The sequence below is a fragment of the Lissotriton helveticus genome, chromosome 2_1 (assembly GCF_964261635.1).
Source record: "Lissotriton helveticus chromosome 2_1, aLisHel1.1, whole genome shotgun sequence".
In the NCBI taxonomy this organism is placed as follows: domain Eukaryota; kingdom Metazoa; phylum Chordata; class Amphibia; order Caudata; family Salamandridae; genus Lissotriton; species Lissotriton helveticus.
In genome coordinates, this window is record NC_136059.1 from 1098321424 (window position 1) to 1098348245 (window position 26822).

Genomic DNA, 26822 nt, shown 5'->3' on the forward strand with positions numbered 1-26822 from the left:
TATATCAACAAGGACAAGCATGAACACGAACCCACGTAGACATGATTCTGGGCAATTTGGGCAAATCACCAATCCCGGCAAATCATGTATGTCGCCCGGGCTGTGCCTACCAAAAATGAATGTGTCCTTGTGACTGTACGGTGAAGTTACTGTCTACAACTACCGCTGCAGGGGAAAATAATAAGACTCTTGCTCTTTTCCCTTGCAGCGGCAGTGTGTAGACGCACAGCTGACATGATTATGGAATGGAAAAGTACAACTCGGTCAGGCCATAATTATGGAATGGAAAGGTACAAGCCTAGAAGGCGGCAAATGACAACAGCACCTATTTTATTTGGTAGTAGACTAGTTGGTACTCATGCCACTGTGATCAATCATCACATTCTGGGAGGCCTGAAGTGTCGTCATCAGAGAGAGATGGCAGGGCATTCACCCGGCATTTGGCGAGTCCAAATGCGAAGTTGTGCGTAAGGCGGGTCGGGGGCCTCACAATCAGGCTGCGAGGCTCAGGCGGGCCGTGAGGTCAGTAGGTCTCCTCTCTCTCCACGCTTCTTTCTGTACCGAAGGGGGGGAGGAGGGGAGAGAGGCTAATTCATCTAGGGCAGAATGACCAATCACTGCATGGCTATATAATATAGCCATGCATTGGGTGGTAATTATGCTCCCATGCTGTGGACATGCTGAGTCCAACACCTGCATGTCTGCCTGGCAACTCTAATCTAAAGCAGCCAACCCTGGCGCTGCTAGAAGCAGTGCCAGGATTGGCTAGAGCAGCACAACTCGCCGCTCATTAGGAGGCAGGGGGGCTGTGGCTTCAATCACCGGCTCCCTAATTCTACAGCAAGACTGCACATGACTGCGCATGGTGGGCTGGCAGGAGAAAGGCACCGGCCCAAACCACACATGTGCAGTTGGTTCTTTACTGGTTTAGGCTCTCAGCTGCTGCTCAAAGTCAATCATCCTAACCCCCACCCCACCCCCTCAGCCTGCTGGCTGAAGCACACAGAGAATGAAAACATGCACAGGCAAAGCACAAAGATGATGGGTGGAGTGCTTGCTAAAGTCTCAGCCGCTGGCAGTTGCTCTGGGTTGCAATCCATTTCCTGGTGTACCACCCACTATAGCACTTCAGTCAGTGAGCCTTGGCTCTGCTCCAATATGAACAGTGTAGCCTGAATGGAAGGCTATGTCCCCTCTGAACAAGAACATAAATAATAATAATAATAATAAGGCCATTTCTTAAGCGCCTGGTTACACCAGAGACGGTGTGTCCCCGCGCTGAAAGACTGCTGCTCCCAACTGAAGCTAACACCCAAGATGCAGTAAGTTCTCAACATGTCTGAATACACTTACTTTGGAAAAAGATGAGTTTTTAGATTCTGTCTAAATCTTGTTTCGGAGGGTTCCATCCGAAGGTTCAGGGGGAGGCCATTCCAGTGCTTGCTTGCCAAGAAGCGGAATGAGCTACCTCCCATTCTGGACTTATAGATACGGGGGATTTTGAATAGCATCGCTCCAGCGGATCTAAGATTACGAGAAGGGCGGTGGATGATAAGGAGTCTTTGCAAGTATTTGGGGCCTTTTTCGTGGGCAATGCGGTGAGCCATACATAGTGCCTTAAATTTAATCCGCTCCACGATAGGGAGCCAGTGGAGTTTGCGTAATGCCGTTGTGCCAGATGCCCTACGAGGAAGGTTTAATACTAAACGGGCGGCGGCATTTTGGACACATTGCAGTTGTTGAATGCCTTTTTTACTCAGGCCAAGGAGAAGGGCATTGCCGTAGTCCAGATGCGGCGTGACCAGGGCGTGGGTAAGTTTCTTCCTGACACCAAAGGGGAGCAGGTCGAGAACTTTGCGGAGGGTTTTAAGAATTCCAAAGCATTTACCAGTGATTTTATTGATTTGTTGCTTGAAGGACAACTCCGCATCAATCATAATTCCCAGGTTTCTTACAGCCTCTGCTGGGTGGGGGATAGGCCCTAGTTCCGTCGGCCACCAGACCTGTGACCAGGTAGATGACGATTTACCGATCACTAGTAGCTCAGTTTTTTCGCCATTGAGGCGGAGGCAATTGTTGTTCATCCACCCAGCAACTGCCCGCATGCAGTTGGTAAAATTAATGGCTTCCTCAGGTTGGTTATTGGCAAGTTGAATTATTAGTTGGGTATCGTCAGCGTATGTGACGATATCCACACCATAGGATTCCACAATATGTGCCAAAGGCTCCATATAAATATTGAACAGCGTGGGGCTCAAACTTGAGCCCTGTGGAACCCCATGCCTTAACTTGCGGGGGGATGACTTATAGGGAGGGCAATGTACCTGGAAACTCCTGTTATCCAGGAAGGATCTTACCCATTCCAAGGCTGGACCCTCAATTCCCATATCTAATAGACGTGACAGCAGCGTTGAGTGCAGCACGGTGTCAAATGCTGCACTGAGATCTAATAACACCAACGCTGCTGTCTGCCCTCCGTCAACAAGCTGTCTTAAACGTTCTGTAGAAAACAGAACCGCAGATTCGGTTGAATAACCTGCTCTAAAACCTGACTGGGTTGAGTGGAGGCAGGAGTTCTCTTCAATGAATTGCATAAGTTGCTTATTCACAACCTTCTCCACAACTTTCCCACAATAGGGGAGAAGAGATATCGGACGGAGGTTTTGCAGTTGAGAGATCTGAATATTTGCTTTCTTTTTCAGGGGTATAACCTGAGCGGTTTTCCAGGCATCCAGCACATGGCACTCCTGAAAAGAGAGAGCAATGAGCTGTTCAATCTGCTCGGCCATGCCATCAAGGACTCCCGTGCATCGCTTAGGGGAGATCACATCCAGGGGGGATCCAGAGTGTATTCCCCTCATAATCGAGAGCAAGTCAGATCTCTTAGGGACTGTAAAGGTTGTCAGCTGAGGCTTGGTGTCGGGAACCTTAGTCACGGTTGAGTGGTGGTCATGGGGGCTATTAGAGAAAGTATCGTGTATTAAATCTACCTTTTTCACAAAGAAGTCTGCAATCTCCTCACATAACTCATTAGAGTATGTGTCTCGAGCCTCAAGTCTGGTGGGCACCGTGAGCTCTTTGTATATTGAAAACAATTCCTTAGTGGGATTTTTAGCATTTTAGCATAAAAACACCAAGAAATGTTTCTACCTACTTAAGCCTAGTTAGTGAGGCTTCAGTTCTGTGGCACAGTGAGCACGGGACCCTTGAGTGAACATAACCATTGCATTTAGCACAAAGAACATGAGGGAAAAAGGTAAAGGATAAAATATTGCAAAAGTCTCAGCCACTAGAAAATCCCTATTCAGCATTATAGTGCAAACTTTTTCAAATTTCTATTTCTGACAGCATAATTATACTGCAATAAACCCAGATGCTACTCCATGTGTATTGTAGATACACAAATAGAGTAGGAATTGCTTTAGAGTGATTACATGGAGATGTCCTGTATAAAATGATGTGATTGACTCCTTCCATTCCATTTAGGAATCCCTAACTCCTGTTTTACTTAATGCTTGGCACAACACAGGTGTTCCAAATTTTTGATCCTCGCTTTTAAATATAGGACAGGGTTTTGACATTCAATGTAACTACAGTATATGTACAGTGTTTTGCTATTGACTATTTTTCTATTTAGACACTCTGCTTATGCCAGCTTTACATAATATATGATGTTACATGTAGTTTAAAACTGCATTTTGTAGTATGTGTAGCCGTACTACAATAGTACTACTAAAATAGGACAAATGCTATATACAAACCTACGTGTGCTCATCTCCAGCTAAATCTCTTTTGTCTTTTTTATGGGAGAACCTCCCACATATAATTTCACTACTTAGGGGCCAATTAAGATGTCTGTCAGAAAACATTCCGACTGACTCGGTTTTGGAATGGTTTCAGATCCGACTCAGGTTCGGGGAGTCCGACATACCGATTACGATGTTTCTGAACACCGTTCGGCCTGACTCCCATTGACTTCAATGGGAGCCTGTGTTCCAACCGACAACACAGGCTCCCATTGAAGAAAGGTGTGGTTCCGCAAAACTTTGCACCCTGTTGTAGGCACCCCATGTTGCCTGCCCCACTGTGCATGGTTGGAAAGAGGGGACCCCTGGGTACAACCAGTGGCCCAAACCGGTGGCCTCCGGGTGAAGGGCGGTCTGCTACGGTCCTCCAAAGTTGGATTCCGACAGCCGATTCGTATCGGACATTCCGATTCGGAAAAGCTGTCCAAATCCGACATCATAATCGCTCAGTCGGAAACACGGTCTATAGAGTCGTACAAGTCGGCTCTGACCGACTCGGAGGTTCCGAATGCCGTTTGAACACAATTCAGTACCGAGTCGGACAGTCTGAACGGTTTTCAACCATCGTAGTTAGTCAGTCTGAAATGTTTCCGAGTCGGTAGGAAACAAGGCTTCCGACATGGATTCGGATGAATCGAATACAGTACGGAGCCTTTCCGACGGACATCGTAATCAGTCCCTTAGTAGTAAATGTGGGAGGGATACAGGGAAGAGGGCGGAAAAAGGGGCATACCTACTATCTGAATGTGATACAGATGGTTGATGGGCATTGGTTAATGCCATTATTTATAATAATCACAGTACCTTGTTTAATATTTATGGCCCAGTTAAGCCTGCTCTAGTTTTTTGGCATAATATCAAAGTAAATCTTTATAATATTGGTAATCCCAATATTATATTGGCAAGTGATTTTAACCAATGGTTGGATCCCTTTACTGATAGGAAGTCCAAATGCAAATTTAATGTAGACAAATCTCACAAGGCATTCTAATCTGCCAGTGCCTCTCGACCATTATTTGATGTTTGGAAAACTTGTAATCCTTATAAATTTTAATTTACTTTTTTCTCCAATGTGCATCATAAAATGTCCAGAATTGATTATATTTTTGTTACAAAATCCTTACTCCTGTCCCTACATTCATCCGAAATATGCTCCATTTTTCTTTCGGACCATGAACCTTTACTGTCCTCCTTTGATTTATCTCATACCGACTCTAAAACTGGCAGATGGAGATTTAATAACACCTTATTATATGATACACATTTTATAACTGAAGCTACTGCTTTTATTCCAGATTATTTTCAAATTAACCAAGGTGCATATAATCAAGAATGGCGATAAAATTATTGCCGCTTTAGCGGCAGGAAACTGCCGCTAAAACGACGCTAATGGGCTTGATAATATGGCCTTGTGAATTCCCATAGCAGCCCAGGTACTGGTGTTAACCTGGGCTGCTATGGGAATTCACAGGGGCATATTATCAAGCCCATTATCGCCGTTTTAGCAGCAGTTTCCTGCCGCTAAGGCAGCGATATGTTTATCACAGCTCTTGATAATATGCCCCCAAGTTTGTGATGAGTTCATTTCTAATGCTTGGGATGCTTTCAATGCCTCCGTTAGAGATAGCTAATTCTGCCAAAAGGGAAAAAAGGGAAACTTTCAATATCTCACTCTACTTCAACAAATCGAAACACTTGAACATACTTACCTTGCCTCCAAGTCTTCCTCTATTTTACATGAATTGATAAAAGCCAAATCTAATCTCAACAAACTTGGTACCATATAACATTTTGCTTAAATCTAAATTCCATGGAGGTCAAAATAAAGCTGGTAAAATCTCGCTAACTATTTAAAAATAAAGACAGAACGTAAAAATATAGGTCTCATTCTTAATGAATCTACTAATTCCACTTTGATTTCTGATTCTGACATTTCCAGCGCCTTCCAATTCTATTTTCAAACACTTTATATACAGAAGATACTATCCCAGCAGGACCTAATATACAACTATTTTTTAATTATCTTCCTAAACCTCCCTCCCTTTCACATTTATTTGAGGACTTAGAGGCTGACATTATGCTCCAAAATGTTTCTTCATTGACGTTACATCAAAATATTACATCTGATTTATATTGGCTACCTGCACTAACTTTCTCTCCTTAAACTCATCAGTACCTTCATTGAATCTTTCTCTCTTCTTCGTCCTTCCCTGCCTCTTTATTTCCCACTCCCTTTTTCTCCGCTTCTTATTCTTTGTACCCTTCTATCTTCTCTTTCTCTTTATATAAAATGATGAAATAATCTTTTTATTACATAGTTTTATCTCTTAACATTGCAATATTTCTTCACAAATGTTATTTCTATTAGTATTGCACTTTGAATTTTCGATAAAAATCATTTAAAAAAAGCAAACATTTTGATTTTTAAAACATAATGTTAGCTTTATAAAATATCATTAAATTGCATTTAATAATTATTAATGCATATTGAAAAATATTTTTTTACGTTAAATGAAAATGTATTTGTCATTAAAACTTCAAAAAATCATTTTCTAATTTAATATATTTAAATAAATTATTATTTTGTTCTACAATCAAAATAAATACATACTATTTATTTACTTTAATATTTAACCCATTCTGTGCATGGGATGGCCGGGAGCCGTCCCATGTCACGGTGGGCGAGCGCGTCGGGCGGCTCCCGGCCGTCCTAGTATCCACCCACGGGGGAAGCGCTGGTGCTCCCCATGTGGGTCGCCCTTCAGGTTGTCCCCATCAGGGAGGGCAGCGGAAGCCCTTCCCCTGCCCCCGCTGCGCCCCCCTCTCAACGTCATCTAATGACATCGCGCACACCGCACGCTGAAGTCATTAGATGCAACCGGACACGCTTGGAAGCCATTTGCTTCCAGCGCATCCAGCAGAGAGGCGGTAAGTTTCTCCTCGGGGTGTGAAAAAAAGATGCATCGGAGAAAAGGAGAATATCCTTTCCTCCAATGTCTCTTTTCAGCATTCCTGCTGCATGATCGCTCCTGGGGTGCGATCGTGCAGCAGGAATGTCCACTAGACACCACAGATCTTTTAAACTATTGTCATGTTTGTGGGGAGCAGCCCATTGGGCACAGGTCGCTCCCCTTTGGGGAGCAATTTCTTTAGCCGTTCCTGCCCCGCTGGGGGGCAAATAGGGCCATTTTTGTAAAATATTGTGTGCCCCACTAAGCCACCAGGGATTTTTTATTTAGGGATATGTTTGCAGGGAGCAGCCCCTTGGGCAAGGGTCACTCCCCTTTGGAGAACATTTAGGGGCCGATATCGATAGCGGATTTCCCGCATCCACTGGGCCGGCGGAAGCCACCGCCGGCCCGGAGGATGCGGGAAATCCGCCGGGGAGCCTTGCAAGACCCACCGCCATATTAGGATGGCTGGTGGGTCTCACTATCTGTCCACCGCTTTTCCGCCGCAGGCATTAACATGGCTGGCGGTGTCTATCAGACACCGCCAGCCATATTAGGATGAGTGCGGAAAGATGCCTTTACACGGCGGCATTTCCGCCGTGTAAAGGCATACGGATTTGTGTTTGGGGGCCCGTTGCGGGCCCCCAGGGGTGAAGGGGGGGTGGGGGGTGCACATGGGGGGTACCTATGGTACCCCCCTGCATTTGCCTGCACAAAGCGGCAGGCACTGTGAGGTGCCTGCCGCTTTGTGCATGCAAATGCACAACTTACTTTCTTATCATTGCGGCGGGTGCTGCTTCAAGCAGCATCCGCCGCAATGATAAAAATACAGGATGTGACCACCAGGGTGGCGGTCACATCCTAATTTGCACGGAGGGACCGCCGCTGCCCCTGTGGACGGTCCCTCCTTCTCTATGGTGGCGGACGGACTCAGGTCCGTCCGCCATCATAATCGGCCCCTTAGTTTGGCTGTTTCTGTCCCCCTGGGGGGCAGATCAGCTGATTTGTTTAAGTTTTTAGTGCCCTAGTAGGCCATTAGGGATTTCAGTTTTTTTTAATGGGGGGCAAGGGTCGCTCTCCTTTATGGGGGTGAATATTTTGGCAGTTTCTGTCACCCTTGGGGGCAGATCAGCATTATGTCTTTAGGCCCATCTGACCCCAAGGGTGGGCAGAAGCCATTAGACAGCAGGAATGTATTTTTTATGTTGTTGGGGAGCGGCCCCTTGGGCAACGGTTGCTCCCCTTTATGTGGTGATTATTGTGGCCCTCAGATCAGCCATATGTTTTCAGGCCCATCTGTCCCCAAGGAGGGCAGAAGCCACTAGACACTAGGTTTTTTATAATGCTGTTGTTGGAGAGCAGTCCTTTGGGCAAGGGTTGCTCCCCTTTCTGGAGTGATTATTGTGGCTGTTTTTGCCCCCTTTGGGGGCAGGCCATCTATATGTTTCTAGGTCCGTCTGTCCCCAAGGGGGGCAGAAGCCACTAGGTACCAGTGTTTTTTAAATATTGGTGTTTGGGAGTGGCCCCTTGGGCAAGGGTCGCTCCCCTTTTACGAGGGTGAATATTTTAGCTGTTTCCGCCCTCCTGGGGGGCAGATAGGCCTTGTGCTTTGAGGCCCCCCCTGTCACCCAGTTTGGCTAGTGAATTGTGTGTGGTCTGGTGCATTATTTGCATATGTGATTGTAATGTTTTATTTCTCCTTTTTATTCTAGTGCAAAGCTTTTGATTCTTGTTTGTGGTTTCAGCAGTGGTTGATCTGCAGTTTGCATAGTTGCATGTTTCTGCTAGGAAAATTTCTTTTGTTGTGTTTACTCCAAATGAGTAGTATTGTCATGCATGAATGAATTTTTTGTAAGTGGTGTCATAATAGCAGCATATTTAGTTTGTGTTTTGAGCGTGAAATTCTTTTTGGATTTGTGCACAACGTGTTTCGCATTGTCTTATGTGTACGTTTCTTTTCTTTCCTTTTTCTTTTTTAGTGGGATATTGTTGGTCCCTGCTGTGTCTGTGCAGAGTAGGTGATCGTGAATCTAGCTGTTTCTGGCAAGTGAGTGGTATCGTTATGGAATATATAGGTCTTTGTGATAAAGCCACATTTTGTTTATTATGGGGCCGATTCACAGAACTAACTTAAGACAAAATCCTAAACTTACTACTTTTGGTATTCACAGAAGTTAGGATTTTGTCCTAAGTTTGACTTAAGACAAACTTAAGACAGACTTAAGACAGACTTAAGTCAAAATCCTAACTTAAGTCTGTCTTAAGTCTGTCTTAAGTTTGTCTTAAGACAAACTTAAGACAAAATCCTAACTTCTGTGAATACCAAAAGTATTATGTTGAGGATTTTGTCTTAAGTTAGGTCTGTGAATCGGGCCCCATGTATTTTACAAAGTGTTTGTTGTTGTTGACCTGTTTGAAAAGTTGCATCTATTAGTAAGGATTATGGCTAGCTGCATAATTACTGTTCAGCAGGTGGTTGGGATGCTTTTGGAATCTTCCTCTGACCATGATTATGAGACTGACAGTGCATCTGAGGGAGAGGAGGAAGTGCAAGATTCTGGCAGTAAGTTTATTGTCCACGAGGAATCATCTGATGATGAAGCTACTCAGTGCAGATGAAGCTACTCTCAGTGCGAATGAGGTGCCTGTTTTAGAGGAGGACCATGATGTGTTGATGGCGCAGCAAGAGGCATCGATTTTGCAGCCTGGGCCTGTCAGGCTTCTCATTGGATGGGCTGGACTGATGGTTGATCCAAACATGGTGCAGTCGGTATTATCCGCCTTTAGTGGTGATGCAGGGTGTAGAGTGAATTATAAAAACAAATTGCCAATACAGTTTTTTCAGTTGTTTATGGATAATGTATTTGTGGCTGAGATTGTTGAGCAGACTTAAGGAATAGTTTGTTTTGAAGAAATATTTGTCTTTTATGTCTTTCTCTGCCAGGGTGTACATTGTCTCGACATTGTCTGTTGATGCGAGAGTTGTGATTTGCTGAGCCCGCAGCTGGTGGTGTGAACGTGTGTGTTAAGTATGATATGTGTGTAAATGGCCTTTAAAGAGGTTTGTACCTTAACATGGCTTTACAGCTCATGAGCTGTGAGTCATTGGTTCAGGTTTGTAGCCTTTTAATTACTAAGAGTGCATTTCCTTTTTGTGAAATTCTTGTTAATAAAATCTGCATTTTGAATCTTTCACTAACACTCATGCCAAATCCAACCAGTATGTGTGTGTACTGAGGAACAGATAAATAGGGAGTCAGGTTTCAGGTTTTAATGTCTTTATTTCGATGATAAAATCATAAAAGACAGTTTTGACAAAACATTTAAAAACAATTTCAAAATCTCCACATTTTACAAAATCTTATAAAAAGTAGTTGTGTCTAAGTGTTAACAACAAATATGCAGTAGATCTAAAATCCACAGTTAAAAAGTTATTAAACCATTGTTGAAGAGAAACAAGACATTAAATATGACAAATCTTAAAAGAAAAAATTAGATTAGCATTTGCTACCGAGCACTATACAGTTTACACATTTTTTTTTTTTTTTTAATCATGTGGCAATTAAATTCCTTCTAGCTCTGATTACCCATGCCCAACCTAAATATTTGGCCAAGCATATCACGGTAAAATCAGATGTGTTTGTTTTTAAAGCCCATATTGCGTCCGAGGATTTTTTACAATGCATGCGTTTGAAGATGGGTTTTAGCCATTTTAAACGAGGTTCACTATATTGGGGACAGGCGAACAAGAAGTGGCCCTCGGTTTCCTTGCATCCGGGGCAACGACTGCAAAAATTAGTAGAGTTATTGCCCCAAGATGAAGTAAAGGAATTAAGGGGTAGTGAGCCCACCCGAAATTGATGGTACAATTTTTTGTCCATTGGCCTGGAGATAAGATCCCAGTATGTCTCACGGGCCGGATCCAATTTAAAGCTTAAAAATCACCCCGAAAGGCGAGTTGAGGCCCAAAATAAACCCTTAAATTCCTTTTTCGAGGGGAAGTTGTTAGTGCCTGGCGAGACCCACAGATGACTCAGGCCCATGTCACACAGGCTCTTTTTCACCGAGCGAAGCCAGGGGATTCGCTCGGAACCCCCAATAGCCTTCACCTCGGTTAGCTCCTTTGCAAAAAGGGCCAAATCCTCCGAGGTCCATAAGCGCCTCCAAGTGGACACTACTCTGTATCTTGCCATGTCCGTTATTGGAAGGCAACCCATGTCATGGCAAAGAGGGATCTGTGGAGTTGATTGGGGCAGCCCCACCAGGTTGCGAAGAAACCTACACTGAATTCTGTACAAACTCGAGAGGTCCATGAAGCCCCATAACTCTGCTCCATAGAGTGTCGCAGCATTAATTTTAACGTCATAGATTTGTAAGGCGGGGGCAACCCTTTTAGTAATGGATTTCTTTTGCTCACGCAAGAGACAACCAGTCAGTTGGGCCAGTTTTAACTGTTGGGTCTCTATTTGTGGTTTCCAGGACAGTCGGCAATCCAGAGTGACCCCCAGGTACGTCATCATGTCAACTTGTTCCAGGTTAACCCTGTTTAGTTGTACACTACTGCGTATTGGTTTTTTCCTGGAGAAAACCATAAACTTAGTTTTCCCCACATTTATCTGAAGGTCATTTTGATTGCAATATTCCTCAAAGTGATTTAAAGCCCTCTGTAGACCACCCCTCGTCTTTGATAAGAGGAGGGTGTCGTCAGCAAAGATCAACATTGGGAATTTAGTCCCCGCCAGGGACGGTGCATCAGTGTTGTTAGACCCAAAGAATTTCACTACCTGATCTATAAAAAGTAGGAATAGGGTGGGAGCGAGAACGCACCCCTGGCGGACTCCTCGTGAAACTGGAAATGAGTCCGTAAATTGCCCTTGTGCCCCCCATCTTACCCTAGCAAAGTTGTCTTCGTGTAATCTAATGATCATTTCCACCAATTCCCCCGGCATTCCCAGGTCCCTTAATACCTGCCATAATTTTCCCCTCGGCACCAAATCAAATGCTGATTTCAGATCTATGAAAGCAGCGAAGATGGTGCCACCGCCAAGTATGACTACCTTCCAAAAGATCATACAGAACCTCAAGACCTGGTCAATGGTACTTGTACCAGATCTAAAGCCCGCCTGTAATGGGGACAGTATTCCTTCGAGTTCCATCCACCCATGAACCCTCGCCAAGATCATACGAGCAAAAACTTTCTGGAAGCAGTCAATTAAGCTAATCGGGCGATAGTTCCCTGGGTTAGATCTATCTCCCTTTTTATGTATGGGGAGGATCTCCGCCCCCTTCCATGTCTTAGGGATGCGGGCGCCTCTCGCTATGGTGTTAGCTATGCTTGTTAAATAGGGTACCCAAAGGCCTATATTGGCTTTGAATAGGTCTGCTGGGATTTGATCCAACCCAGGTGCTTTCCCCCTCTTTGTTAACCCTAATGCAAGCTCCGTTTCTGCTTCAGTAAAAGACATGATCGTATTGCCAGAGGGTATTGTCGGCAGTAGGGTCGATCTGGACATGGGGTCAACAACTACTGGGCAGAATTGGGTGGAATAATGTTTTATCCAATCTTCCGGGGAAACATGGTTGGACGGAGTACGGAACTCACCATCCTTTCCACATTTAACAATATCCCAGAATTTAATCTGGTTATTAGATTTACTAGCGTCCAGAAGGTCTGCCCAAAAATCATCTTCCCATTCCTTCTTTGCCTCCCATTGAACTCTTTTATACCTTTGCCTGGCAGCTTTAACTGCGCTCAAGTCTCTAGATTTAACTTTCTCTATAAGATAGCTATGGGCCTCTCTGCACTCTCTGTTGTACCATTTAGCTCTTGGTGCATTCAGGTGCCCAGTGTTAGACTTACATGGTTTTGATAGGATAATTTTTAGCTCGGAGAAACATTTATCATGTATGCCCATCATTTTATCAAATTCGCCCTGGCCCCTCTCAACAACAACAGACCTCAGATTATTTAAAGCATTCATCACCACGTTTTCAATGTTGGCCTGTATCGTTACATCGTTTGATATAATTGACCATTTCAGTCTCCTCCGGTCATTTGATATGGTTACAACCCCATGCCCCCTCAGATCTGGTTCCCCTAATCTTATCAGGTCATACATTTTGAATTTCAGGGACAAGGGGTTATGGTCACTTTCTGGGCGCATTACAATTTCCATATCATCAATTACACTCCAATATTCTATTTTTATAAAGATGTAGTCAATACGACTCTTCCTCACACCATTGTCAAAAGTGGGGTTGGCTCCAATGTCTGATTTGATGCGACCGTTCACGGCCCTTAATCCCCAAGTGAGGCAAAAAGCTGTCCAATTCAGAGCAGCCTCCGTTGCTTTGACTGGAATTTTATTGGAAAGTTCAGGGATTTTCCACGTGGCATCTTCTTCAAACCCCCAATTATCCTCCGGCAGATACAATGGCTCAATTGTGCAGTTGATGTCACCTGCTAACATAATGAATGTGCCTTTATTCCAGCCCGTTAGTAAAGTGTCTAGGGCACCTATCAACTTGGGGCATCGTCCGCCAGGGAGACCTCTAGAATATATGTTGATAATGAGCATATCCTGCCCCCCTGCTTTGCTCAACCTTATAGCCAGTATATCAGGGTTATCCACATACAATTCAGAAACTGAGAAACACCAGGCCTGTTTTACCCATATGGTTAGTCCTCCTGATGCACGCCCTTTTATACCTTTAATTGCTGGTTTAAAAAAGTTTATAAATCCAGCCATGTAAAACGGAGCTGTAGCCCAAGTTTCCTGCAAAAGCACAACCTCGTATTTGCCTATGAACTCCAACCAGTCCTCAGATACCAAGCGGGTCTTGGCTCCAGCAACATTCCAAGACACCATATGTGAAGTTAATAAATCTATCTCTGCATGGTTGTTGCTGACAGAGAGAGGGGATTGGAGACTCGGTAGGCAGGCATCTGTTAATCTGATTTCGTCTATGTTGGAATTGGCAGCATTTACCCCCCCAAGCCCCCTCTGCATTCTGATTTTATTATGGGGCAAGGACAGCAGTTCCTTTGCTGGATCTGAGGTAGGGGTGAATGAAATGTGCACACCTTCACCTTCCACTATAGCTAAGTTTGGTGACTGGGTCGGTGCACATAGTCAGTCAACCCATTCTAGGTCTGACAGTGCCTCAAAATGGTTATAGAGGGGAGGGTAAAATGGAGAGTGGTGAGTTGTGGGCTCTCGGTGCCTCCCCCCTTTGGCTTTCCATTGGTTTGGGCCCATATGATTATTTGAAAATGTGTGGGGGTAGAAGTAACCAAGGTGTAAGGTCTGGACATCACCCAAGCGAGCAAATCTAGGTTTCCTTTGGATTCTATCCACTACCCAGGGGTCTCTGAATGAAATTAAAATACAGTCCCCTTCCAGATCTTTTTCGCCCTTCCCTACCCAATCCACTCTCCTTACATAGAGGACTTCGGTAGGGGATGACGGAGGGAGTGGGCGATGTTTGTTCAACCAGAATAAGACCTTATTCCGCAAGTCCCCTTGAGATTCTTTAGTACCCTCTCTTAGGGGGGCCACTCCTGTTAGTACGATGGTATATTGTGACGCTTCCGGAGGTAGGTTAACCCTAGGAGGATGTCGTGTATTTCTATTATATGTCCTCTTGTTTCTGTCTGGATAAGGGGTTTTACTATCCCTACCCATTGTAGGTGTATGTGCTGGGGTGTTATTTGGTTGAATTGATACACCATTCGCTAGATGTTTTTTCCCCTGAGCGTTATTAGCTGCCACTAGATGTTTAGCCTTGGGTGTATCTTTAGTATGGACTCGGCTCACAGTAGTCGATGTGGCAGATGTTGTATTTGCCCCTGTTAATGGTTTCTTATTTATATTAGTAGTTGGTGTCCCTGCGGGGATGGTTGTAGTCATCCCCCCTTTTTGGTTAGCTCCCCCTGTGGGATTAGGGCCCCTTGACTTGATGCCGGAGGCTGTTAAATTTTGCAAGAAGTCCATATTAATATTAACCGCTGCTTCCAGGACATCTATTTTAGCGGACATAATCTTGGTACTTTCTAAGACCGGAAGTAATAAGGTTTTAAACATTGCTTCCATCTTTGCCAACAAGACGTCGTCACTGCTAAGACATGTTGGACAAGGGTTAGAAGACCCGGAATGGGCCAATGATGGACAGTACACTATTGGGGGTGCTTGAGTAGTCTGGGGGTGAGAGGAACTGTTACCATGATCTATTTTGAGTTGTTTTTGTACCTTGTCTTCCTGTGGGCTTGAAACATGTTTTCTTTTTCGTGAAACCTGGTTGGTGATTGATGATAGCTGAACGGGAGTACTGGGTATGGTAGGAACGTTTGATTGTGAGGTTCCAAGCGAACTACACTTGTCGTCCTCAATAAGTTGGCTATCCACCTCTATACTAGTCAGGTTATTATCGGAGTTCAGTTCCATGCTTTCATTAGTCGTGGGTGTTATGGCTTCGACCCCATCCACATGGACTATTACATCTGAGTCTGATGTAGAAATACAGTTAAATGCTGCATTGGTTAGGGGGCTTTTAACACGGGCCAAGGCACCTATTGAGGAGCGTTTCCCAGTGACTAAGTCCAGGGACAATCTGTGCTCAACCAGTTCAATTTCTTTTTCTAATATACCTGAGGCTCTGGTGATAAAGGCATCTAGGGGGCCTGAAACAACACCCTCTGAGGTTTTGATATGCACTAGACGCTGTTTGCCAGATCTTAGGGCCATAATTAGGGGCTGGTGTTAGGGCCTCAAGATGTTAATACGTGTGGTATTATGTATGGCAAAATATCAGGATATGAAATGAACCAGGACTCTAGGCCCAACCCAACCTCGTCCGACCCCGGACGGCCACAGACGGTCCCGCCCTTGTCCCGGGCTTCTCCCGGCGCCCTCCCGCGCGCTCCCGCGCAGCGGGGATGATGCTTCCCTTTTATTACTGTGAGATTGGTCGCTGGGGGCGGAGCCGGCAGGGAGAGCAGCCCAGGTGGACACGGGCGCGCGGGGACTCCTGGAGCTTGGAGTCCACCGCTTTCACGCTCGCAGCCCTGCCGGTCGCAGAAGGACAAAACCCCTCCCAAAGTGCAGATGACCGCTACTAGCCGCGAAGCGGGACCCGCGAAGCGGGTCCGGCAAGGCGTAGCGGCAAAAGCAGGCAGGCAACGACAGGCTCCCTCAGCACCCTCCTCGGTGCTATGCTCCGCTGGTCCGTCGATATGTGGCAAATAATGGCAAGGAATCCACTGGTTGCAGGGCAGGACGCCGCTTTAGCCTTCTGGGTGGGGGCGGAGCCGGCAGGGAGAGCAGCCCAGGTGGACACGGGCGCGCGGGGACTCCTGGAGCTTGGAGTCCACCGCTTTCACGCTCGCAGCCCTGCCGGTCGCAGAAGGACAAAACCCCTCCCAAAGTGCAGATGACCGCTACTAGCCGCGAAGCGGGACCCGCGAAGCGGGTCCGGCAAGGCGTAGCGGCAAAAGCAGGCAGGCAACGACAGGCTCCCTCAGCACCCTCCTCGGTGCTATGCTCCGCTGGTCCGTCGATATGTGGCAAATAATGGCAAGGAATCCACTGGTTGCAGGGCAGGACGCCGCTTTAGCCTTCTGGGTGGGGGCGGAGCCGGCAGGGAGAGCAGCCCAGGTGGACACGGGCGCGCGGGGACTCCTGGAGCTTGGAGTCCACCGCTTTCACGCTCGCAGCCCTGCCGGTCGCAGAAGGACAAAACCCCTCCCAAAGTGCAGATGACCGCTACTAGCCGCGAAGCGGCAAAAGCAGGCAGGCAACGACAGGCTCCCTCAGCACCCTCCTCGGTGCTATGCTCCGCTGGTCCGTCGATATGTGGCAAATAATGGCAAGGAATCCACTGGTTGCAGGGCAGGACGCCGCTTTAGCCTTCTGGGTGGGGGCGGAGCCGGCAGGGAGAGCAGCCCAGGTGGACACGGGCGCGCGGGGACTCCTGGAGCTTGGAGTCCACCGCTTTCACGCTCGCAGCCCTGCCGGTCGCAGAAGGACAAAACCCCTCCCAAAGTGCAGATGACCGCTACTAGCCGCGAAGCGGGACCCGCGAAGCGGGTCCGGCAAGGCGTAGCGGCAGAAGCAGGCAGGCAACGACAGGCTCCCTCAGCACCCTCCTCGGTGCTATGCTCCGCTGGTCCGTCGATATGTGGCAAATAATGGCAAGGAATCCACTGGTTGCAGGGCAGGACGCCGCTTTAGCCTTCTGGGTGGGGGCGGAGCCGGCAGGGAGAGCAGCCCAGGTGGACACGGGCGCGCGGGGACTCCTGGAGCTTGGAGTCCACCGTTTTCACGCTCGCAGCCCTGCCGGTCGCAGAAGGACAAAACCCCTCCCAAAGTGCAGATGACCGCTACTAGCCGCGAAGCGGGACCCGCGAAGCGGGTCCGGCAAGGCGTAGCGGCAAAAGCAGGCAGGCAACGACAGGCTCCCTCAGCACCCTCCTCGGTGCTATGCTCCGCTGGTCCGTCGATATGTGGCAAATAATGGCAAGGAATCCACTGGTTGCAGGGCAGGACGCCGCTTTAGCCTTCTGGGTGGGGGCGGAGCCGGCAGGGAGAGCAGCCCAGGTGGACACGGGCGCGCGGGGACTCCTGGAGCTTGGAGTCCACCGCTTTCACGCTCGCAGCCCTGCCGGTCGCAGAAGGACAAAACCCCTCCCAAAGTGCAGATGACCGCTACTAGCCGCGAAGCGGGACCCGCGAAGCGGGTCCGGCAAGGCGTAGCGGCAGAAGCAGGCAGGCAACGACAGGCTCCCTCAGCACCCTCCTCGGTGCTATGCTCCGCTGGTCCGTCGATATGTGGCAAATAATGGCAAGGGAGTCATATTTGTCTTCTCTGTCTTTCTGTGCTAAGGTGTAGTTTGTCTCTAGGGAAAATCTACCAATATTAGATATTTTTGTAAACAAAAAAATGGGGAGTACTGGGTGGTGTGCCTCTCATGGATCCCAACAACTTTTTTTTATTCACAATGCCATGCAAACCTCAAAATGTGGCTATTGTCACACATTTTCCTTGTATTACTGTGTCATAATCTTCTGGTATCAGAAAAAAACACAATTTTTCTACCATCCAGCACTCCCCCCAGTTCTCCCGATACAAATGGTACCTCACTCATGTAGGTAGGCCAAGTACCCGCGACAGGCAAAGGCCCAAAACATATTGTGGAAACATCAAAATTACCCATCACAAAATGACCTGGTTTTGCAAGGGGTCACCTGGGTTTTTTGCCCCGGGCTCTACAGCCATCTAGGGAAACCTACCAAACCCACACATTTCTGAAAACTGGACCCTCGGGGGAATCCAGGGAGGTGTGGCTTGCGTGGACCCCCCCAACTTTTTCCTACCAAGAAATTTGCTGAATGGCCTTGAAAGAGGTCTGTGCCTTGACGTTGCTTTACAGCTCATGAGCTGTGAGTCATTGGTTCAGGTTTTAAGCCTTTTAATTACTGAGAGTGCATATCCTTTTTTGTGAAATTCTTGTTAATAATCTACATTTTGAATCTTTCACTCACGCTCATGTCAAATCCAACCAGTATGTGTGTGTTCTTGAGGAACAGATAAATAGAGGGTCATATTTGTCTTGTCTGTCTTTCTGTGCTAAGGTGTCGTTTGTCTCTAGGGAAAATCTACCAACTTTAGATATTTTTGTAAACCAAAAAAAATGGGGAGTACTGGGTGGTGTGCCTCTCATGGATCCCAACAACTTTTTGTATTCACAATGCCCTGCAAACCTCAAAATGTGGCTATAGTCACACATTTTCCTTGCATTACGGTGTCCTAATCTTCTGATATCAGAAAAAACAAACTTTCTACCATCCAGCGTTCTCCCAGGTCTCCCAATACAAATGTTACCTCACTTGTGTGGGGAAGCCAAGTACCCAAAACGTATTGTGAAGACATCAAAATTACCTATCACAAAACGACCTGGTTTTGCAAGGGGGAGGGGGGGCCTGGGTAAGATGGAATTCATTTTTGCAGAACATAATAATATTTTACTACGGTTCTACTAACCTAAATTAGTATGTTTAATCAAGTCTTCTTTTTTTTAAGACGTCTGCAGTGCGTCTATGACCATTATCTTAATAGATCTCCTCATAGATTTGTTAACATGGTCACCAGGACTGGCATACAAGAGAATGAGAAATAAATGAAGACATCTAATATAGTAAAGGATTTTAAAATGATACCGTATTTTTGCAACAGACTGTATTTATCCACACTACCGCTGAAAAATAATTTATTAAATCAATATTAGGACGGCCTAACAAAAATGAAATTGCTAAGAAATAAATTCCGAATTTTGAAACCTGTTCAGGAAATTAGCCAAAAGTTAACCATAGGAATACTCGATGATAAAACTGACACTGCCAGGCCTTTTGTAGTTGATGACCACGGAGGTGGTTGGGCTGCATTTTATTGGTCAATTCACTGAAACACTGAAATACAGTAGACATTACAGTAGTTCCAGAACATTCAAGAGCCAGCAACAAATATTATATTGCTCCACCAACTATCGAACCTTTTCATTCGTGAAAAGTGCAAAAACATCAGCTGTAAATCACTATGGGGCTGATTTAGTGTTTGGCAGATAGGGTACTCTGTCGGAACGGCAATGGAGTATACTCTCTGCCAAACTCAAGGTGAGCACACCCGATTTAGAGATGGGTGAACATTTTAGTATGTGAACACTAGAGCCTACTCCAGCTCTGTCACTGACATACTCCTCTGACAGCCCAACAGAGTATAGGCTGTCAGAGAGTAGGTATCCACAGACCGCCCACTCTATTTAGAGTGAGCTGTTGGATGTCTTCTAATGACCCCCACACCATGGGTTGAAGGCCATTGGTTTTACTTTTTCCAAAACAAACTTCCACTTTGGGAGTTTGGTTATGTGAAAAATAAAACTTTGTATAAGTTCGACAGACTGCCGTCCTGTTTGACAGAGCAGTCCGTCGAACTTTTAAACTATTGACAGGAACTGCTGTGATAGAGGTTCCTGCAAATGTTTGGAGCTGTTTAAGGGCCTGATGGACAACTTTAAATATGATGGGCCGAGATCCCTTTAGATGGAGGGGGCAACTTTTCTTTGCCAACCCCAAAGGATTAGCTTCTGTCTGCAATACTCTAAATCAGCCTCTAGGTCTCTCTTTACGAGCTTGCTGGAATTTAGTACAAGAATTCCAGGGTTCTGAAATCACTTATACCAACCGCACTCCCAGTACAAGTTCCTAGAATTCCAAATTTTGTCCCTGGAACGGGAAATAACTAAGTGAATTACTGGGTCATTGACCATATGTTTTTCCCTTATACCTGCAGAAAATAATTGAATTTTCTGTCTGCTCAGGGCAGGTGAAAAGGTCAACAGAACAATCAGCCAAGGACTGTGTTTCCTCAGGGAAAAGGGTGTTGGAAGAGTAGTCCCAAGAAGTCGGGTGGGGGCTTTGTCTGTACTGAGCCACAGCCATTTGCCTGGGGCTCTGAATTTGCCCTTGTGCATCCTCTCACCTGACCTTGCTGCTTGAGGGGGATATAGGGTATGATCAAGGAGAGGGGAGGCCTACGCTGCTCCACTTTTGGTGCTGCAGGGGTGAGCAAGGGCTAAGATGTGCTCCTGTATAAAGCTCCTGCCCCTGCCTCGACCCCTGCAGTGGTTTCACCATGTGAACATCTGCAATGGGTGAAGCTAAGTCTGGTGTCTTCAGGAGAGCAATTATTGGTTCTGGAGTTTATAGTTCAATTCCACATTCAGAGACACAAGGACAGAGGGACGCTCAGAATTGAGTGCTGGTGCTGGAATTCCACATGAAGTTAACCACTCCGGACGAGCAGCATTAGTAGACTGGACATATGTATCATTCACTATGTCTTACATAATACACCCTTCTGATCCAGAAATTCTAAAGATATCACTGCCTAACATTTACAGCATACTTGTGTGGCTGAGTAAAGAGGTTAGTTGCAAAACCCAGGTGTGCTAGAGTTATTGTAAAACAAAGCATCTTACTGTGCATAAGACCTAGTCCTCTGCCCATATTTAGACTACACAAATTATAGGTAATTAGTGCACTATGTCTTCCAGCATTGTAATATGGAAACTGATGACAAAAGAGGTAGATTCCTAGAACAGCCTCATATAAATGAACGCCACCTGCTACTGTGAAGGCAACCAAGATATGTGTGTTAAGGCCCCACACCACACACTCCCCATCGCCTCGTGCCCTTGTGTAATGGGCAGTACAGTACAACTTGGCTTTAATTATGACCCAGTATGACTTTACCATGCAACATAAAATGAAGCAAGGCATTTATTTGCAAGTTGCTCTCTGCCATCTCTAGACTTTTGATGCTCTCTAGCAGCATCCCAGTGGTGTCAGTACAATTGTGAAACCAAATTCCTGAGGTTTTAGAGAACCAAGGACTTACTTTGCATTCAGTAGTGCAGAAATGTTTTATACGTGAAGTAAATGTACACTACATCATTGTCAAGAGCTTCTCACAAGAATGTGTGCACTTTTAATTAATGTAACAAATTTAACATAACTTATTCTTCTGTTTAGAAGCACACATTGAGCAAAACTGTTCAGATTAGATTCTACAACTTTAATTAGAACATTCTTTTATAACAAACCAAACTTTTTTGTCTTCAGAAACCATTCTCCTTTCAAGCTTACCTGTACAGCCTTAGCATAACTTCATCTTCATCTAAAATGGGGCAGCCATTATGAATATATTTAACTTCATCAGTAAGAAAGTGACAATCAAACACCTAAGGGAAAAACACAAATTACCAGAGTGAAGTACATGTTTGGCATAATCATTCCAGAGGGCATTCACAAACACACTCTTTATTGTTAGATTTATACTTCTTCAAATGTTAACCTACAGAGATTAAATCAATTGAGTAGCTTAAAAATAAGACACAATGCAAACATGCAAAGTCACGGCAGCTGAGGAAATCAAGCCATTTACTTTTCTTTTAGTTTTTAAAGCAACTACATATGTTCATCTACCAGGTCTCCTCCTAGGATTATGTTGCAGGATAGATCCTACTGATATCATAATCTTTATATTTATCTGGCTTAAACTTGGGAGCACTGGACCCACTAGAGTTTATGTGGTGTCTCTAGATCATGATTATCACTTTGAACCTGTATATATGATTCAAGGATTTTATTTTTTCCATTTCTGTTGCTTGTGGCTGGTGAGTAATGATACATCTTCTTTCAAATATTTCAATACCCCTAGATTCAAAATTGATGTTCCACTTGTCATTTTATATTGATTAGAGCTGGTGAGTTCACTATGTAATAGACCAAGAGGTCTCAAGCCATTTGGAAAGGGCAACCCATTGCCCTTTACTTTCCCATGTCGAACAGTGCAGGGATAAAGTATCTTAATTTTCAAGGCTACTAGTTGTTTATGAATTGATATGCTTTCACCCTCATCAAACAACTCTATCACAGCCTTCACACAACCACAACTTATTGTGGTTGTGTGAAGGCTGTGATATGAGAACCATCTATTTAAAAGCCTCACTCCTTTGCCTTTTGTGACAGATACTTCATTCTGCTTTCCTGCCTTCCTGTTGGGACTGGACCCTTGCTGTTGCTGGTGCGCTGTTGCCATCTTGAGCGCTGTTTCTCCCTGGAGCGCTACTTCTTGCCGGACCCGCTTCGCGGGCCCCGCTTCTCGGCGCTTGCTCTCTGTGGGCGCTGGGGAGAAGGAAACTCTCCAAGACTGCTGTGGGCGCTAGAAAAATCAGGGTTGCGAGCGTTTGGTACTCGGACTCCGTTTCCCAGGAGTCCCTGTTACTGACCTGACCCGAGTCACCTGGGCCGCTCTCCCTGATTGCCACGCCCCCACCAACTACTCTCCCAATAAACAGCACACATCATCTCCGCTGCGCGGGAGCGTCCCGGGAGAAGCCCGGGACAAGGGCGGGACCGTCTGTGGCCGTCAGGGGCCGAAGGTGGCTGGGCTGGGCCCGGTCCCTAACACCTACACTCTGCCGTCTGTCGTACTCAGGTTAGTCGGTCTCTGGGGCACCCAACATACTAAGGATTTCCATAGTCATGTCTAGTTCACTTCCCTCTTGTGTTGGTGTCCCGATCCTTGGGCCTCTTGATAAATATTTTGAGAAGGCTAACAAGGAAATCGACAAAGAACTCCTACTAGCAGAGAAACGTGCTGAGCGACGTCGATCTATAGAACAATTGATAAAAAAAACACCGACCTCCCCGCTAGTTTTAATTACTTCACAAGACTCGGGAGGTATTGGTAGGTTGGATAGAGATGCCGATCTATTCTGTACTGACCATATTCCTAGCATTTTTCGCGACCATAACACATCTGCTATCAACTCTGGTATCAATAGTGAGGATAACTGTACCAGTCCCCCTATTGTTTCTAATAGCCTTATAGACCTTAATATCCCAGCAGCCTTAACCCTAGCCCCACAACTCCATTCAACCTTGTCTAATCACTCAATTGATACTGTAGCACCCACCGAGATAATTCCGACACACACTAAAAGTGGCTCTGGAATTAAGCCGATGAACCTACGTAGGGTTTTTCGCTCTCTGCCAAGGAAGAAAAGGAGAAAGGGTGGGGTTAAAAGAAAAGGTCTTATCCACCAGGGCCCCCCACCTCCATTAGTAACCCCCAAAACTAAAGCAATTGTCCCGTCCGTGAGGGAGGTTTCACCAGGTACCAATATTCATTCCTCTCCACCTCCCCTTGAAGAATCATCACCTATGTCAAAAAAGGAGTCCATAGAACTCTTTGAACGAATTCTAAAATCCTATATGCTCCCACTCATGGAGAGAGTTAGGAGTCTGGGGGACAAAATGGACTGCCTTCTAGCAACTGCTGATCCGATTAAAATCCCCCATTTAACGAACTCTAAGGATCAGTCTCAATCGAAAGGCAAACCTACTGCTACAACTCTGACCCCAAGTATACCATCCAAAACTAATGGAAATTTAACTGTTAATAATACTAATGTTCCCCCAACATCAACCAAACCGACGTTAGTATCTTAGCCAGCTAAAGAGAAGTCCGTGCCGGCTCCCAACAAACTGATCCCTACTACAACCAAGCCAACTATGCTCTCAGGGGTTGATAAAATTAAAACTATAACCCAAAGAACATTCTCAAATCGTAAGAACATAGTGGATCTTCCCCCAGAATCTGCAAACTTTGTGATCCTTTTAACTGGTGTTCCCCCGGTCACAAATGGAAATCCTGAACATAATGCAAACTTGAAAAACAAAGTCATCTTTCGGTTGAAAACAAACAGACCCCTCCCAGCCCACTTAAACGGAGATATTATCTCGGTAAGAAGGTGTAATTGGGTGGGCCTTCGCCCGAAAGATATAGATGGAGACATTGTGATCATTAATTTTAAGGACCACAGAGTTGTCTCACACATAAGTGACTGGTACCCAGGAAATAAGGAAGGAGGTGTCTCCACTCGAAATTTGAGTTATTTCTACCCAGAGGCCTTGCTTAGACCTCCTGTTTACCCCAGCTCTAGTAGAAATACTCCCTCCCTGAACATGCCAAACTACACAACCTATTTTTCCCAACCCGCCATTAACTCCAACATCTCCTATCCCCTGCCTCCCCGCCGGCATCTTTCTAGTTACTTCCCCATATCAAGCGACCCTACTAATTTCAACCGTTACAACGAGTACTGGAACATCCCATTGCAAAATCTGTAGGAACCTTATTCGGGGCTGGACTGTAACGATTGACTTGTTTTCCCACTCTTAGAACCTAGATTGTACGGGTATTTCTTCTACCCCAGAAAAGGTTCCACCTTATGGTGCAACATCAAATGACAAGCCAACGCATTGTGTTAATGGGAAGTATGATCTTTCTGGTGGGGCCCGGGGTAGAAAATTGGAAACAGAAGTGGTGGCTCAGGTTGTAGCAACTGTAGAGGCTGATGATAAGGTGATTGGCCGTAACGGGGGGTCGCTAAATAGTTGTGGGGAATCTGTGTTGGTAGTTTTTGGTGTGGCTGAAACTGATAAAAGGAGTGACGATGTACCCCTACAGGACAGACGAAATATTAGGGGCACCTCTGATGATAATGTAGCTCCACTTTCACAGGATGTAGTACCTTCCCTTTCTAAGGCCAGTACTAATGTCTTGGCGGTCTCAAGCGGCACCAAGTTTGGTAGTCTCGAATGTGTAACACGGACTGGGTGGATTTTATTCAACAAGGTGATGTTTGGTCATTCCAGGAAACCTGGGCACTCTCATCGGTGTTCTTTGTTGGATATTTAAATTTTAGTAAACCAGCAATCAAAGGACACAGAGGGCGCGCTATGGGAGGCCTGACTACTTGGGTTCGCCAGTATGAGGGAGTAAGAGTGGAGGAGGTACCAATTGATAGCCCTGACATATTAATGGTTAGAATAAGAACCTCTAAAGGCCTTGACATCTTGTTGATCAATATATATGTTAGGGGTATCCAGGGCGGAAGGGTTGCTCCAACCCTCCGCATTTTGGACGATTTCCTATCAGGTGCACTTGCAAACGGGTTCACGGTTGTAATGGGGGATCTCAATTCCTGTTTTGAACCCCTGAGTGTAGGTGATGGCTTACTTACTGAGGTTGAGGATATGACTTGGGGGATTCCTCAGCTTGAGTTAGCCCCGATTGGGAAATGGACGCAATCTGCTACATTTATTAAAGGGCTGTGCCAGGACCAGGGTTTGCGAGCATTAAATGGTAGAGTGCGATCTGATAGGATAGGTAGACATACCTTTAATAACGGCAGACATAGTAGCCGTATAGACTATATTTTAGTCGATGTAAAGATGTGGGCTGCAGTTGAGGACATGGTGGTCACGATCCGCCCGGAAAGTGATCATGACCCGCTGGTGATGGAATTAAGGGACCACAGTTTTCTTGGGACTGAGAGTTGTAACCTAAATGTCGTTCAGGATGAAGTTGTACTTAGTAACGACATGAGGAGGGTACATTGGCCAAAAGTCTCTGTTAATGTTGAGGCACGCAAGGTGATTAGATCCTTGGTATCTAACTCACTGGAAGAAATTTCTAGTTGTGGGTCACAGGACGATATTAATGCAATAATCACTAATATCCACACTAGTCTATTTTTGGAGTTGAAAAAGCTGTTTGTGAAGACCATCTCCAAGCAGGGTATGAGGGGGAAACTGAAAATTATATCCTGGTTTGATGAGGAGTGTCGTCGAACCCATGGGGAGCTGTTTAAATCAATAAAGCAAAAACATCTTAGCCAAATTAGGTCTTGTAGGAAGGCATATACAGATGCAAAGTACAAAGCCAAGTCCAACTGGGATGAGGAACGGTGGTTACTACTAACCGAAGCATGTAGCTTCCGGAATATGCGACAGTTCTGGCATCTACTAAAATGGGGCAAATCACAGGAAGATCGCCCAAGCCCTGCCTCGGTTGGTCAACAACAGTGGGTATGCTATTTTGAGGAACAATTTAGGAACTGTAGTAGTGCTCAGGTTGACATTCCATGTCTTGTTCCGTTCGCTCCTCTTAAATTCACGAGTTGTGAAGTCAAACATATTCTGCAATCTATTCCAAGGGGCAAGGCACCGGGCCTGGATTGTATTCCAGCTGATTTATTTCAGCAGGATCAGGATCTCTGAGTCCCCTACATAGTCTATCTGGCTAATGCTCTAGCCTCTGGCGCTAAGGTCCCCGAGTCATGGTATGGGGCAGAAATCCTGCCAATTTACAAGAAAGGCGATCGGTCGGTTCCCTCTAACTACCGGCCGATCAGCCTTATAGATGCGGTACAAAAAAATCTCAGCCCGCCTTGTTCTTGGCAGGATCCAGGACTGGATTGGTGAGTTTAACATTCTTACACCACTCCAGGCCGGCTTTCGGTCCCATGTGAGCACTCTAGACCAGGCCTTTCGGTTCATTCTACTCTACTGGAAGACCGTCATCCTAGGTAAAGGTATCCTTTACGCAGCCTTTGTGGACTTAAGGTCTGCATTTGACCTTGTCCCAAGGGCAAAGTTGT

General features: G+C 45.7%; 1 protein-coding gene across 1 annotated transcript in view; it reads right to left on the reverse strand.

The window, feature by feature from the left end:
• Positions 1 to 26822, reverse strand: part of FREM1 (FRAS1 related extracellular matrix 1) — a 792938-nt gene that overhangs the window by 571186 nt on the left and 194930 nt on the right. The window contains exon 3 of the mRNA XM_078675906.1: positions 21457 to 21551. Within this exon, the coding sequence (XP_078532032.1) occupies positions 21457 to 21551 (95 nt within the window). The remainder of the gene's footprint in view (positions 1 to 21456; positions 21552 to 26822) is intronic.